The sequence below is a fragment of the Coregonus clupeaformis genome, chromosome 35 (assembly GCF_020615455.1).
Source record: "Coregonus clupeaformis isolate EN_2021a chromosome 35, ASM2061545v1, whole genome shotgun sequence".
NCBI lineage: Eukaryota > Metazoa > Chordata > Actinopteri > Salmoniformes > Salmonidae > Coregonus > Coregonus clupeaformis.
In genome coordinates, this window is record NC_059226.1 from 1,188,333 (window position 1) to 1,203,492 (window position 15,160).

The 15,160-nt window shown below is 44.2% G+C and overlaps 1 protein-coding gene across 1 annotated transcript; it reads right to left on the reverse strand.

Annotated features, from left to right (window-relative positions):
- Positions 1-10,479: 10,479 nt before the first annotated feature.
- si:dkey-110g7.8 (GTPase IMAP family member 8) lies at positions 10,480-15,090 on the reverse strand. The gene is made up of 3 exons (XM_041863617.2): positions 13,870-15,090; positions 12,595-13,179; positions 10,480-10,863 (listed from the first exon to the last, which is right to left on the reverse strand). Exons 1-3 carry the CDS (start codon positions 14,666-14,668, stop codon positions 10,787-10,789), a joined length of 1,461 nt encoding a protein of 486 aa, XP_041719551.1. The 5' UTR covers positions 14,669-15,090; the 3' UTR covers positions 10,480-10,786.
- Positions 15,091-15,160: the final 70 nt, after the last annotated feature.

Here is a 15,160-nt window from a genome sequence, read left to right on the forward strand (position 1 = left end):
AGAGAAATGAGTCAAATGTAGACGTAGGGAGGTTGAAATCCCCCAGAACTGTGAGGGGTGAGCCATCCTCAGGAAAGGAACTTATCAAGGTGTCATTGATGAACTCTCCAAGGGAACCTGGAGGGCGATAGATGACAAGGATATTAAGCTTAAATGGGCTAGTGACTGTGACAGCATTGAATTCAAATGAGGAGATAGACAGATGGGTCAGGGGAAAATTTGAGAATGTCCACTTGGGAGAGATGAGGATTCCTGTGCCACCACCCCGCTGACCAGATGCTCTCGGGGTATGCGAGAACACATGGTCAGACGAGGAGAGAGCAGTAGGAGTAGCAGTGTTTTCAGTGGTAATCCATGTTTCCGTCAGCGCCAAGAAGTCGAGGGACTGGAGGGTAGCATAGGCTGAAATGAACTCTGCCATGTTGGCAGCAGAACGGCAGTTCCAGAGGCTGCCTGAGACCTGGAACTCCACGTGGGTGGTGCGTGCAGGGACCACCAGGTTAGAGAGGCAGCAGCCACGCGGTGTGAGGCGTTTGTGTAGCCTGTGCGGAGAGGAGAGAACAGGGATAGGCAGAGGCATAGTTGACAGGCTGCAGCAGATGGCTACAATAATGCAGAGGAGATCAGAATGAAATGAACTAAACATCTGGGAAAGGAGAGAGCGGGGCCTCCCTCACCACAACTCCCAAATATAACTCTCCCAACTTCCACCTCAGAAACTATAATTGTTGTAAACTACAGCGGTTCAATGTTTTCTAGGAATAGACTAACTTAGTTTATTCAGCTAGCTAACTAGGTGCAGTATTATTCCGTGAAAATCGTCCGGGCACCTAGTCATAAGACGCCACAGCCAGCTAGCATGCCGGACTCCAACAACACGGTTTAGCGCCAATACTCGGCCACAACAAACCACCAGTGTATCAACACGCAAGCAGATCGTTCGTGTCCGTGTCTAACGTTGTGGGTTAGTCCCGACAGCTTGAGCGAGTCCGTCGTCAACTTATTCAGCCAGTTAGTTAGCTAGAATAGTTAGCAAACTAGCTAGCCATTGCTTTCAGACAAAGAAGAACCCCTCCTTTCACGGCACGACACAGAGAGAGCCAAACTAACGTTAACTAGTCACCCATGTCCCGAATTCCTTGAACGACTCGGGCTATCAATATGTAAAAAACAAAACACAAATGTAGGTTATGACTTACCCCTAGCAGCTACTGTTAGCTAGCCAAGTGCAAAGCTAGCCACTGAATTGACTCAGCCAGTTCGCGTCTGTTCGCTCGGTCGTTCCAGCTATTGTTTGCTAGTAGCTATCCAGGTAGCAACAAGCTAGCTAAATTTCAAGCACAGTAGCCACTTGCTACCTAACGTTAACGGTTCAGACAATGAGGTCAGAAAACAGCTGAATGGTAGGCAATTATTGTATGTAATTATTGTAGGCAGCCAGCTGGCGTAATTACAGGCACTCTCAGGCGTGAAACAACTATACCGTTGCTAATAGCTACTCGCCAGCTAGTCCAGGTGGTGGGTTAGCTAGCTAGCTTCGTGCTACACCGGGCACAGCCGAATACAATACTAACCTACAATAATTACATACAACAACCCACGATAACTACCTACAATACCTAACTACAATCTAAATACATAGTTTAAGCCTTACTCGACAAAGCCCAAGCTATGTATAAAGCCAAGCTTACCCGACAACAAGCTTACCCGACGACCTTCCTTCTTCAAGATCCCTTTTACCCTGTACAAATCTCCCACTTTACCACCACCAAAGCACCCCCAGACCATCACATTGCGTCCACCATGCTTGACAGATGGCATCAAGCACTCCTCCAGCATCTTTTCATTTGGTCTGCGTCTCACAAATGTTCTTCTTTGTGATCCGAACACCTCAAACTTCGATTCGTCTGTCCATAACACTTTTTTCCAATCTTCCTCTGTCCAGTGTCTGTGTTCTTTTGCCCATCTTAATCTTTTCTTTTTATTGGCCAGTCTGAGATATGGCTTTTTCTTTGCAACTCTCCCTAGAAGGTCAGCATCCCGGAGTCGCCTCTTCACTGTTGACGTTGAGACTGGTGTTTTGCGGGTACTATTTAATGAAGCTGCCAGTTGAGGACCTGTGAGGCATCTGTTTCTCAAACTAGACACTAATGTATTTGTCCTCTTGCTCAGTTGTGCACCGGGGCCTCCCACTCCTCTTTCTATTCTGGTTAGAGCCAGTTTGCGCTGTTCTGTGAAGGGAGTAGTACACAGCGTTGTACGAGATCTTCAGTTTCTTGGCAATTTCTCGCATGGAATAGCCTTCATTTCTCAGAACAAGAATAGATTGATGAGTTTCAGAAGAAAGTTCTTTGTTTCTGGCCATTTTGATTCTGTAATCGAACCCACAATTGCTGATGCTCCAGATACTCAACTAGTCTCAAGAAGGCCAGTTTTATTGCTTCTTTAAACAGCACAACAGTTTTCAGCTGTGCAAACATAAATTACAAAAGGGTTTTCTAATGATCAATTAGCCTTTTAAAATGATAAACTTGGATTAGCAAGCACTACGTGCCATTGGAACACAGGACTGATGGTTGCTGATAATGGGCCTCTGTACGCCTATGTAGATATTCCATAACAAATCAGCCGTTTCCAGCTACAATAGCTATTTACAACATTAACAATGTCTACACTGTATTTTTGATCAATTTGATGTTATTTTAATGGACAAAAAAATTGCTTTTCTTTCGAAAACAAGGACATTTCTAAGTGACCCAAAACATTAGAACGGTAGTGTATACAGTTGAAGTCGGAAATGTACATACACCTTAGCCAAATACATTTAAACTCAGTTTTTCACAATTCCTGACATTTAATCCTAGTAAAAAGTCCCTGTTTTAGGTCAGTTAGGATCACCACTTTATTTTAAGAATGTGAAATGTCAGAATAATAGTAGAGAGAATGATTTATTTCAGCTTTTATTTCTTTCATCACATTCCCAGTGGGTCAGAAGTTTACATACACTCAATTAGTATTTGGTAGCATTGCCTTTAAATTGCTTAACTTGGGTCAAACGTTTCAGGTAGCCTTGCACAAGTTTCCCACAATAAGTTGGGTGAATTTTGGCCCATTCCTACTGACAGAGCTGGTGTAACTGAATCAGGTTTGTAGGCCTCCTTGCTCGCACACGCTTTTTCAGTTCTGCCCAGAAATATTCTATAGGATTGAGGTCAGGGCTTTGTGATGGCCACTCCAATACCTTGACTTTGTTGTCCTTAAGCCATTTTGCCACAACTTTGGAAGTATGCTTGGGGTCATTGTCCATTTGGAAGACCCATTTGCGACCAAGCTTTAACTTTCTGACTGATGTCTTGAGATGTTGCTTCAATATATCCACATAATTTTCCTTCCTCATGATGCCATCTATTTTGTGAAGTGCACCAGTCCCTCCTGCAGCAAAGCACCCCCACAGCATGATGCTGCCACCCCCGTGCTTCACGGTTGGGATGGTGTTCTTCGGCTTGCAAGCGTCCCCCTTTTTCCTCTAAACATAACAATGGTCATTATGGCCAAACAGTTCTATTTTTGTTTCATCAGACCAGAGGACATTTCTCCAAAAAGTACGATCTTTGTCCCCATGTGCAGTTGCAAACCGTAGTCTGGCTTTTTTATGGCGGTTTTGGAGCAGTGGCTTCTTCCTTGCAGGGGCCTTTCAGGTTATGTCGATATAGGACTTGTTTTACTGTGGATTTAGATACTTTTGTACCTGTTTCCTCCAGCATCTTCAGAAGGCCCTTTGCTGTTGTTCTGGGATTGATTTGCACTTTTCGCACCAAAGTACGTTCATCTCTAGGAGACAGAACGCATCTCCTTCCTGAGCGGTATGACGGCTGCGTGGTCCCATGGTGTTTATACTTGCGTACTATTGTTTGTACAGATGAACGTGGTACCTTGGCTGATTTCTTTTGATTTTCCCATGATGTCAAGCAAAGAGGCACTGAGTTTGAAGGTAGGCCTTGAAATACATCCACAGGTACACCTCCAATTGACTCAAATGATGTCAATAAGCCTATCAGAAGCTTCTAAAGCCATGACATCATTTTCTGACCCACTGGAATTGTGATACAGTGAGTTATAAGTGAAATAATCTGTCTGTAAAGAATTGTTGGAAAAATTACTTGTGTCATGCACAAAGTAGATGTCCTAACCGACTTGCCAAAACTATAGTTTTAATGACTCCAACCTAAGTGTATGTAAATATATATATATATATACACACACATACAGTACCAGTCAAAAGTTTGAACACACCTACTCATTCAATGGTTTTTCTTTATTTTTACATTGTAGAATAATAGTGAAGACATCAAATCTGATGCAGCACTCCATCACTCTCCTTCTTGGTAAAATAGTCCTTACACAGTCTGGTATGTTGGGTCATTGTCCTGTTGAAAAACAAATGATGGTCCCACTAAGCCCAAACCAGATGGGATGGCGTATTGCTGCAGAATGCTGTGGTAGCGATGCTGGTTAAGTGTGCCTTGAATTCTAAAGAGTGTGCAAAGCCGTCATCAAGGCAAAGGATGGCTATTTGAAGAATCTCAAATATAAAAAGTATCGTCGGACGGTGCTACAGTGTCTCCCAACCCCCCCTGTCTCAGCCTCCAGTATCTATGCTGCAATAGTCTATGTGCCGGGGGGCTAGGGTCAGTCTGTTATATCTTTTGATTTTTAAATCCTTATTGACTACAGTGTGTGCTTTGCTGCGTTTTACACTAGGATCTGGTTTGCTGCGTTTTCCACCTGTTTGCTGTGCTGACTAAGATACTTTCAAGACTTGAACATTGTATGGAACCACTAAATTATTGCAGTAGACATTTTGTGCTGAAGACTGACACACTGTAACTTGCCTTTTTTGTGCGATTCCAAGCCCACCAAGTACAGCCCTGTTTGTAAATTCTTACATGAGATGTTTGTAATGAAACTATATTTTCGATAATCCTGTGTTGTGTGTTTTCCATACCGGTACCCAGTTCAGGTCTCTGTTGACCCCATCCTAGAACTTGTGGTGGTTATATGGGGGCCGGGCTGGAAGAGGCTCTGCTCCATCTCTGTCCCCGACTCAAAGGCCCTCTGACCCAGGATGGTGTTCCCGACATAACTTTCCCGCCCAGCAAGAGGAAAAAGCTTTATAACTGCACTGTATTTGCTTGAACTATTATGGCAGGTATTCAAGCAATTACAGCTGCTCACTTCTGGGAAGCGCAAAGATCATCCGGAGCCTCTGCATCTCCTCCCTCACCCTCCTCTCCTCAACCGCCCTCCTTGCTTGCTCCTACTCCAGCTGCAAAATACCAGCCATGGTTGTACTTAACCAGCTCCTCTACCTTCTCCAGCAGCTCCTGAACTTGTGTGTTCACCGTATTGTCATCCCCACTCTGCTGTGTGTTACTATCCAGGCCATGGTATCTGTTACCACACCTCTCCATCAGGGGCTTCCCATTAGCCGTGATGAACTCCTCCAGTGAAGAGTACGATGGTGGACCTCCAGGCCCCTCCACCTAGATGACCTATCTGCTTCTCTGCAGCCTGAAGGACTGCGACACAGGGACCACAAGTAGAAGCGCGTGGGGCCCTGGGTGACGGAGTGTGGCAACGACACACAGTCCCTCCTCGCTCACCCGTTCTGGTGGGGCCCCAGTGGCATTATCCGCTGAGTCACAGGATGTAATCCAGGGTGGGGTGTCAACTACGGTGATCCGCAGACTTCCCCATGGCCAACGGAGCTGTGCACAGCCTCTGCCCTAGTCTGGAAGACCTCCTCACCTAGGATGGCATTTCCTGTAGTTCGATTCTCAGCTCCTGGCCCCCCCAGCAACCGGAGCCGGCGCTCCAGGAGATGACAGATGGGTTCTCTTGTTGGAGACGACAACAACAACCACTGACTGCTGTTTTGACTCTTCATTTTTGCTCTCTACAGCAGGAAGGTAGTCAAGCAAAAGGGACAGTTAGTTTCCTGTTTTAGTCTCTATGCTGTGATAAAGTTGACAGCAGATGCTGGGATTGTGCAAGAAGGAGTGCGGATGGATACCTGACATTCAGAAACTAAACTCAATTACGGGTACCAGATTAAGAGCCAGAGAAGACTGTAGCCATTTTGACTCTAGCCTCTTGTTGTTTTCTTTCTCACTACCCACCTCCCTTCTACACAGCCCTTCAGGGGATAGTCTCAGTCTGTTAGACTGTGTAAACAGAGAGAGCTCCACAAGATGCTGACAGCCAAATAGGTTCTCGTCTTCTTGGCTCTCTCATTCTATCGCAAAACATTTTACTCTATCCCATCTCTCGCTTACTCTTCCCCTCTTGCTCTCCCTTCCTCTTTCTTCCTCCCACTCTAATGGTCTTTCGGTCGGCCTTGCCCTCACATTCCCGGAAAACTCTTGTATCTCTTAATATTCAGCCTTAAAGAGAACAGATTGTGCGCAATGCAGACGGGAAGTCAACACAGTGCAGCTCTTCTCTGGAAAGTGATTCATTATTCAGACGAAACATATTAGGGAGCTGCTCCCACACAGAAAATAACATGTTGCTGCAGACAGAGTGGGGGCTGGACTGAAGTTACAATGGTTTTCTGTTGTTAGTCCTGGTATATTTGACAGATTCTTCAGTGAGCATGCAATAGTCAAAGTACTAGGCTTAATATGTGTCTGGGAAACCAGCTCCTAATGTTTTAAGACTACACACTCATTACACATCACTACACAAGGGATAATGTTACAATACCAGCTAGCTACCCTACTGATGTTGTTGCACTCGCTATGTCTAGGGGTCCTAGGACTAGCTACATGGGCTGTAACCTGATTTTAAGTGTGCATTTATGTGAGAAGTTAGAGTATACGGACCGTGTTGCCCAGGACACAGCAAACTTACCGGGGTCCAGGGCCAGCTCCGTCTTGACCCCTTAGTTGGCCAGCCCAAGCAGATTATCGACTTGTTCAGTTCATGGTGACAAAATAAATATATATAAAAACAAAAGTACAAAGAGGCATGCCCCAAAACTAAAGCTAACACAAAACAAACGCTGCCAGGCCGAGAGGCTTGTGGCCACCTTTCTCTCAGTGATTGACTTAATTGCCCGCACCTGTGTGCTTATCGAGGCTTCCTGGCAGAGCACAATACCTGACCCGGTTGGTGCTGCCACTTGGGGATGGAGCGTGGTAGTGGTAGTATGCTGTCCACCTACTATGTCAGGGTTAGGCAACTGTGGTCCTGTTTTTGATTTAACCGGCCTAGAGGACCAGATTGAATTTAGGAAATCACCAAACTGATCAATTAACTAAGTAGCTCAGTGTGGTGCCTAGTTGGGATAAAATCCTGCAGTACCTGAGGCCCTCCAGGAACAGGGTGGCCTACCCCTGTACTATGTGCTAACACTAAACAACCACCCCATATCCTAGCAATAAACAGTACATTCAGTACATACAGTGCAAAATGTTTAATGTACATGTTGTTTCCATGAATTTCAGTGTAATTGAACATTCAAATAACATCATGTGCATGCATTTTTAAGTATGTGTACTGCAATGCACTACTAGATGAAACAGTCAGTAAAGCATTAGAAGTGTCAGAGTTGCGATATTTCAAATAAAAAGTTAATGTTAGATTTCAATAATACACGGCAGTGCTATCTCACAGAATATCCCTTACTACATTCCAGTTTAGTATTGTTCTGAAGAAACAAACCAAAGCCTGGTAAAATGATATGATTGATGTGATTATTTTAAGAGTACCTTTTATCTTTAGGATGCCCAGCACACATGCATTTATAAGACAATGTATTCATAATGCGTAGTTGCGTTTGTAATTACCATAACTCCTTGATGGAAACAATGACAACTGGGTCGTTATTGAATTGCAGTGGCATTTGGGGATTTTGGAAACGTCCATGCTCTAGATTGTAATTATTTAAATGTATTTGGGTACATCTTCCCATTTCAAATAAACTAATATGACAGTTTAATGACTTTAAATAATTTATACCATTATGATAACATTGTGCCACCAGTAGTAGTAGTAACACCAATGACGGTAACACCAATGACAAATTTTTGGTAAATTAGGATTTTCTTAAATGGAGGCCACAGACAGTCAAATATTAACTCTTTAACCCTTTCAAAATAATTTACTAAAGTGATATGATGAATAATTTTGCTAGCATTGTAATTGCCCTTCATTTACATTTCAATTGAGGCAACCACATCAGTTGAGGCAACCCCATATCACAGACATATGCAAATTAATTACTTAAAAATCATACAATGTGATTTTCTGGATTTTTGTTTTAGATTCTGTCTCTCACAGTTGAAGTGTACCTATGATAAAAAATTACAGACCTCTACATGCTTTGTAAGTAGGAAAACCTGCAAAATCGGCAGTGTATCAAATACTTGTTCTCCCCACTGTATATGAGGGAGGTGTGCCCCTTTCTGTCCAATGAGGTCATTAATGGAAAAAAAATATTCTGCAAGTAAAAATAACGTCACACTTCAGAATAGGGAACACATATTCAGGTACTATGCCCTTATTAATACCACATTGAGACAGTTTTTTGTGTAACTTGCTACTTATTAACTATAAATATGACTTTATTATAGCTAATAATTAGGTTATTAATGATTGGCCAGTATTACATGCCTTTGAATAACAACTCACTTAATTAAGGCCTTATAAGCTACTTATATACATACTTATAAACTACAAAATAGTGGCTAGTATGTGTACCTTCAAATAAAGTGTTACCCTTGTTTGAATTGTTGTTACTAATTGGCCCAAGGCTGCATCATTCGTGGGGGACGACATGTATACTGTTGCCTTATATATCTTTGTAATGAGTGATTTTCAAGGCGGTAACACCAATGACATAAAACTTAAGGACACATATTATATCCGTTTAAAAAAAGTAGGTATTTTAATAGTCTTGTTTTTTTGTAATTTTTTTGTGGGGGGGTAGATCAGCGTTAATATTGCAGACAGATTGTGGCTTCTATCAATGTAATTATCTGCATCATTTCCAATCCCCATATATTTTTTGGTAAATATATATTTTTTATTATATACACTACCAGTCAACTATGGACACATCTACTCATTCAAGGGTTTTTCTTAATTTTTTTACTATTTTCTACATTGTAGAATAATAGTGAAGACATCAAAACTATGAAATAACACATATGGAATCATGTAGTAACCAAAAGAGTGTTACAAATAAAAAATATATTTTATATTTGAGATTCTTCAAATAGCCTTGATGACAGCTTTTCACACTCTTGGCTTTCTCTCAACTAGCTTCATGAGGTAGTCACCTGGAATGAATTTCAACTAACAGGTGTGCCTTTTTAAGAGAAACAACAGTCCATCATTACTTTAAGACATGAAGGTCAGTCAATACGGAACATATGAAACTGGCTCTCATGAGGACCGCCACAGGAATGGAAGACCCAGAGTTACCTCTACCTGTGGAAATGTGTTCTTTGGTCTGGAGTCCAAATTGGAGATTTTTGGTTCCACCCACCGTGGCTTTGTTAGACGTGGTGTGGGTGAACGGATGATCTCCGTAAAGCATTGAGGAGGAGGTGTTATGGTGTGGGGGTGCTTTCCTGGTGACACTGTCAGTGATTTATTTCAAATTCAAGGCACACTTAACCAGGCATGGCTACCACAGCGTTCTGCAGCGATACGCCATTCCATCTGGTTTGGGCTTAGTGGGACTATCATTTGTTTTTCAACAGGACAATGAACCAACACACCTCCAGGCTGTGTAAGGGCTATTTTACCAAGAAGGAGAGTGATGGAGTGCTGCATCAGATGACCTGGCCTCCACAACCCCCGACCTCAACCCAATTGAGATAGTTTGGGATGAGTCGGACCGCAGATTGAAGGAAAAGCAGCCAACAAGTGCTCAGCATATGTGGGAACTCCTTCAAGACTGTTGGAAAAGCATTCCAGGTGAAGCTGGTTGAGAGAATGTCAAGCGTGTGCAAAGCTGTAATCAAGGCAAAGGGTGGCTATTTGAGGAATCTCAATTCTCAAATATATTTTGATTTGTTTAACACTTTTTTGGTTACTAAATGATTCCGTATGTGTTATTTCATAGTTTTGATGTCTTCACTATTATTCTACAATGTAGAAAATAGTAAAAATGAAGAAAAACCCTGGAATGAGTAGGTGTGTCCAAACTTTTGACTGGTACTGCACATTATTTTCCTTCTTTAATAGCCTTATTTGTTTTCATTGAACTATACAACATATGTTCTTTACTTTCTAGCATTCCAAATAATAGATATCTCTAAATGCCCAAAATATGTCACTACAACTCTACTGGGTCAATGTGCTTGCCCTAAGTACTGCATACAGTTTTGCAGTATGAAGGATTTGCATTATGTTTTATCATTGATAAACAGTTCAATATAAACATTAATGATGTGTAACTATTTGTCCTTTTTAGTGTTTTTCATGGTTACAAAGGCAAGGGATGCAAATGCCACAGCAATTCAAGAATGACCCAACTACTTTGAGTACATATACAGTGCCTTCAGAAAGTATTCACACCCCTTGACTTATTCAATTTTTTGAAAAAGTCAAGGGGTGTGAATACTTTCTAAAGCCATTGTATGTGTTCTTTCATTTCATTTCCAGTGTAATTCTACACCAAGCCACTTTGAAATGTAAATGTTTTGGCTTGGGCGGTGGGAACGTGTCCACCTTACAGTGTGCAAGCAGCTCTTGGTTACTTTCTCCCTTGACACTACTGGAGCTGGCATCCTCTGCTACAGTCCTCTTCAGGGCTGTTGTTCTCAGATGACCCAGGGCTGTCTTCATCCACTGTCAAACACAAACAACCCAATTATCTCAAAACGTATTCTCTGGGGTTGGGGTACTAAGCTAACATATGGAATTGTTTTAAGATGGTCATACCATGGATCAAACATTATTTTTTTTGTAAAAAAAAGTATTTGATCCCCTGCTGATTTTGTACGTTTGCCCACTGACAAAGAAATGATCAGTCTATCATTTTAATGGTAGGTTTATTTGAACAGTGAGAGACAGAATAACAACACAAAAATCCAGAAATATGCATGTCAAAAATTGATTTGCATTTTAATGAGGGAAATAAGTATTTGACCCCCTCTCAATCAGAAAGATTTCTGCCTCAGAGGTGTCTTTTATACAGGTAATGAGCTGAGATTAGGAGCACACTCTTAAAGGGAGTGCTCCTAATCTCAGCTTGTTACCTGTACAAAAGACACCTGTCCACAGAAGCAATCAATCAATCAGATTCCAAACTCTCCACCATGGCCAAGACCATCGAGCTCTCCAAGGATGTCAGGGACAAGATTGTAGACCTACACAAGGCTGGAATGGGCTACAAGACCATCGCCAAGCAGCTTGGTGAGAAGGTGACAACAGTTGGTGTGATTATTCGCAAATGGAAGAAACACAAAATAACTGTAAATCTTCCTCGGCCTGGGGCTCCATGCAAGAGCTCACCTCGTGGAGTTGCAATGATCATGAGAACGGTGAGGAATCAGCCCAGAACTACACGGGAGGATCTTGTCAATGATCTCAAGGCAGCTGGGACCATAGTCACCAAGAAAACAATTGGTAACACACTACGCCGTGAAGGACTGAAATCCTGCAGCGCCGGCAAGGTCCCCCTGCTCAAGAAAGCACATATACAGGCCCGTCTGAAGTTTGCCAATGAACATCTGAATGATTCAGAGGAGAACTGGGTGAAAGTGTTGTGGTCAGACGAGACCAAAATGGAGCTCTTTGGCATCAACTCAACTCGCCGTGTTTGGAGGAGGAGGAATGCTGCCTATGACCCCAAGAACAACATCCCCACCGTCAAACATGGAGGTGGAAACATTATGCTTTGGGGGTGTTTTTCTGCTAAGGGGACAGGACAACTTCACTGCAGTAAAGGGACGATGGACGGGGCCATGTACCGTCAAATCTAGGGTGAGAACCTCCTTCCCTCAGCCAGGGCATTGAAAATGGGTCGTGGATGGGTATTCCAGCATGACAATGACCCAAAACACACGGCCAAGGCAACAAAGGAGTGGCTCAAGAAGAAGCACATGAAGGTCCTGGAGTGGCCTAGCCAGTCTCCAGACCTTAATCCCATAGAAAATCTGTGGAGGGAGCTGAAGGTTCGAGTTGCCAAACGTCAGCCTCGAAACCTTAATGACTTGGAGAAGATCTGCAAAGAGGAGTGGGACAAAATCCCTCCTGAGATGTGTGCAATCCTGGTGGCCAACTACAAGAAACGTCTGACCTCTGTGATTGCCAACAAGGGTTTTGGCACCAAGTACTAAGTCATGTTTTGCAGAGGGGTCAAATACTTATTTCCCTCATTAAAATGCAAATCAATTTATAACATTTTTGACATGCGTTTTTCTGGATTTTTTTGTTGTTATTCTGTCTCTCACTGTTCAAATAAACCTACCATTAAAATTATAGACTGATCATTTCTTTGTCAGTGAGCAAACGTACAAAATCAGCAGGGGATCAAATACTTTTTTCCCTCACTGTATATACTTTATTTATACTCACTCTGTATTGGCAAGAAGGCCTCATCACCATTCTCTCTGATCATTTCCTCTATTTTGTCCAGCAGATCTGAGATGTTCCTTGTGTCCTTCCCCGGCATCTTGCTGTCCACCACGTGATAATAGTTCCCACAGTATTCCAACAACCTGTGGAGCTCCCGCCCTCCCCTCTGAATGTGCTCCTCGACGGGCGTGCGGCCCAGCCAATCTCCGCAGCTAAACAGCACCATGGTGTGGAGACACGCCCTATCACCAAACAGGCCCTCCAGGTGGGCCTCCAGGGTCCGCCTCTTGCGTGCAGTGAGGGTGGAGATGATGGGCACCACCAGGAGAAGGGTGTGGGGGCCAGGCCGGAGGAGGGTGGCCCCTCGCTTCGACTCCTGTCTGACGTGTTTGGGGGTGCGTCTGACGGAGAACCAGTCCCAGCCGGGAGTGTCTACGATGGTGACCCTGCGTCCGGCCACCTCGGCCTGCCTCCTAAGGCTCTGCACCGTCTCTGTCCCTGACTCAAAGTCCCGCCGGCCCAGGATGGTGTTCCCTACAGAACTTTTTCCCACTCCTTTCCAGCCCAGCAGGAGGACCCTCAGCTCTGGGAGAGACAGGGAGAGATAGAAAGCTTTTTAACATGTATGCTATTTGCGCAAACCTTCATGAACTTTTATGAACTATTATGCCAAGTATACAAAACTCTTAGAAAATAAGGTTATATTTAAAAAGGTTATTCGGGTGTCCCCATGGTAGAACCCTGTAACAACGTTAACCGGTGTTATTACATTAACCGTTGTTACAAACCCTTTGAAGACACACTGTTGGGTTCCAGGTATACTCCAGGTATACCCTACCTACATGTACAAATTGCCTCGACTAACCTGTACCCCAGCACATTGACTCATTACCGGTACCCCCTGTATATAGCCTCATTATTGTTATTTTATTGTGTTATTATATATATTTATTACTTAAGTTTATTTAGTAAATATTTTCTTAACTCTATTTCCTTAAAACTGCATTGTTGGTTAAGGCCTTGTAAGTAAGCGTTTCACAGTAAGGTCTCCACCTGTTGTATTCGGCGCATTTGACAAATAAAATCTGATTTGATTTGAGGTAGAACCCTTTTGGGGTTCCATGTAGAACCCTTTCCACAGAGGATTCTACATGGAATCCAAAAGAGTTCTACCTGGAACTCAAAAGGGTTCTTCAAATGGTTCTCCCATGGGGACAGCCGAAGAACCCTTTTGAAACCCTTTCTTCTAAGAGTGAAGCAATAAGAGCTGGTTACCTCTGGGAGGCCCTCCGACCATCCGCAGCCTCTGCCTCTCCTTCTCCTCCCGCTCCTCTCTCACCCGCCTCTCTTCCACCGCCTTCCTTGCCTGCTCCTCCTCTAGCAGAATCAGTTCGTTCACTGCAAAATACCAGCCATGGTTGTCCTTAAGCTGCTCCTCTACCTTTTCCAGCAGCTCCTGAACTTGTGTGTTCACGGTATTGTCATCCCCACTCTGCTGTGTGTTACTATCCAGGCCATGGTATCTGTTACCACACCTCTCCACCAGCCACTGAAGGGGCTCCCCAGCTGCGATGAACTCCTCCACGAACGTCCCCTCAGGTAGCTGGTCGACCCCAGTGAAGAGCACCATGGTGGACCTCCAGGCCCCTCCTCCTAGATGACCCAGCTGCTTCTCTGCTGCCTTCCTGTGACCCTCTGTGAAGGGCTGTGACACGGGGACCACCAGCAGGAGTGCGTGGGGCCCTGGGGGACAGAGGGTGGCACCAACACAGGGTCCCTCCTCGCTAGCCCGCTCTGGCGGGCCCCCGGTGGCATCATCCGCTGAGTCACGGGGTATAATCCAGCCCGGGGTGTCAACCACAGTGATCCGCCTCCCGCAGACCCCCCCGTGGCCAACGGTGCTGTGGACAGTCTCTGTCCCAGTCTGGAAGACCTCCTCACCTAGGATGGCATTCCCTGTGGTGCTCTTCCCAGCTCCTTGTCCCCCCAGCAACAGAAGCCTACGCTCCGGGAGATGACAGATGGGTTCAACTGTCGGAGACGACAACGACTGGCAGATGTTTGGACTCTCCATTTGAGTTCTCCAAGGCAGGAAGGTAGTCAGGCAAAAGCGATAGATAATTTCCTGTTTTAATGTCTATATTATGCTGTCAGATGGCCAGAGAAGAGAAAGCTGTAACAGACAGTAGCTGCCGTTGGGATTTTACATGGAGGAGTGCAGATGAATAGATGTAGCGAAAACATAGAGGAGCAGAGATCCAGAACTCACCTACCGGTACCAAATTCAGAGCCAGAAGAGACGGTAGCTATTTGGTCTCTAGCCTTTTGTTTTATTTTTCACCCCTCCCCCTCCATGCTTTTTGCCTCCTGCTGCTTCAGGGGATACCGGTCGTCTGTTAGCTGGTGTATCCAGACAGGTCCAGAAGATGTTGGCAGTCAAAAAGGTTTCCTCTTCTTGTCTCTCTCTCTCATTCAATCGCAGAACATTTCACTCTGCCCCCCCCCCCTCCCCCTCGCTCGCTCTCTGTTTCCCCTTTCTCTCTCTTCCTCTCCTTCTCCCCTTTTC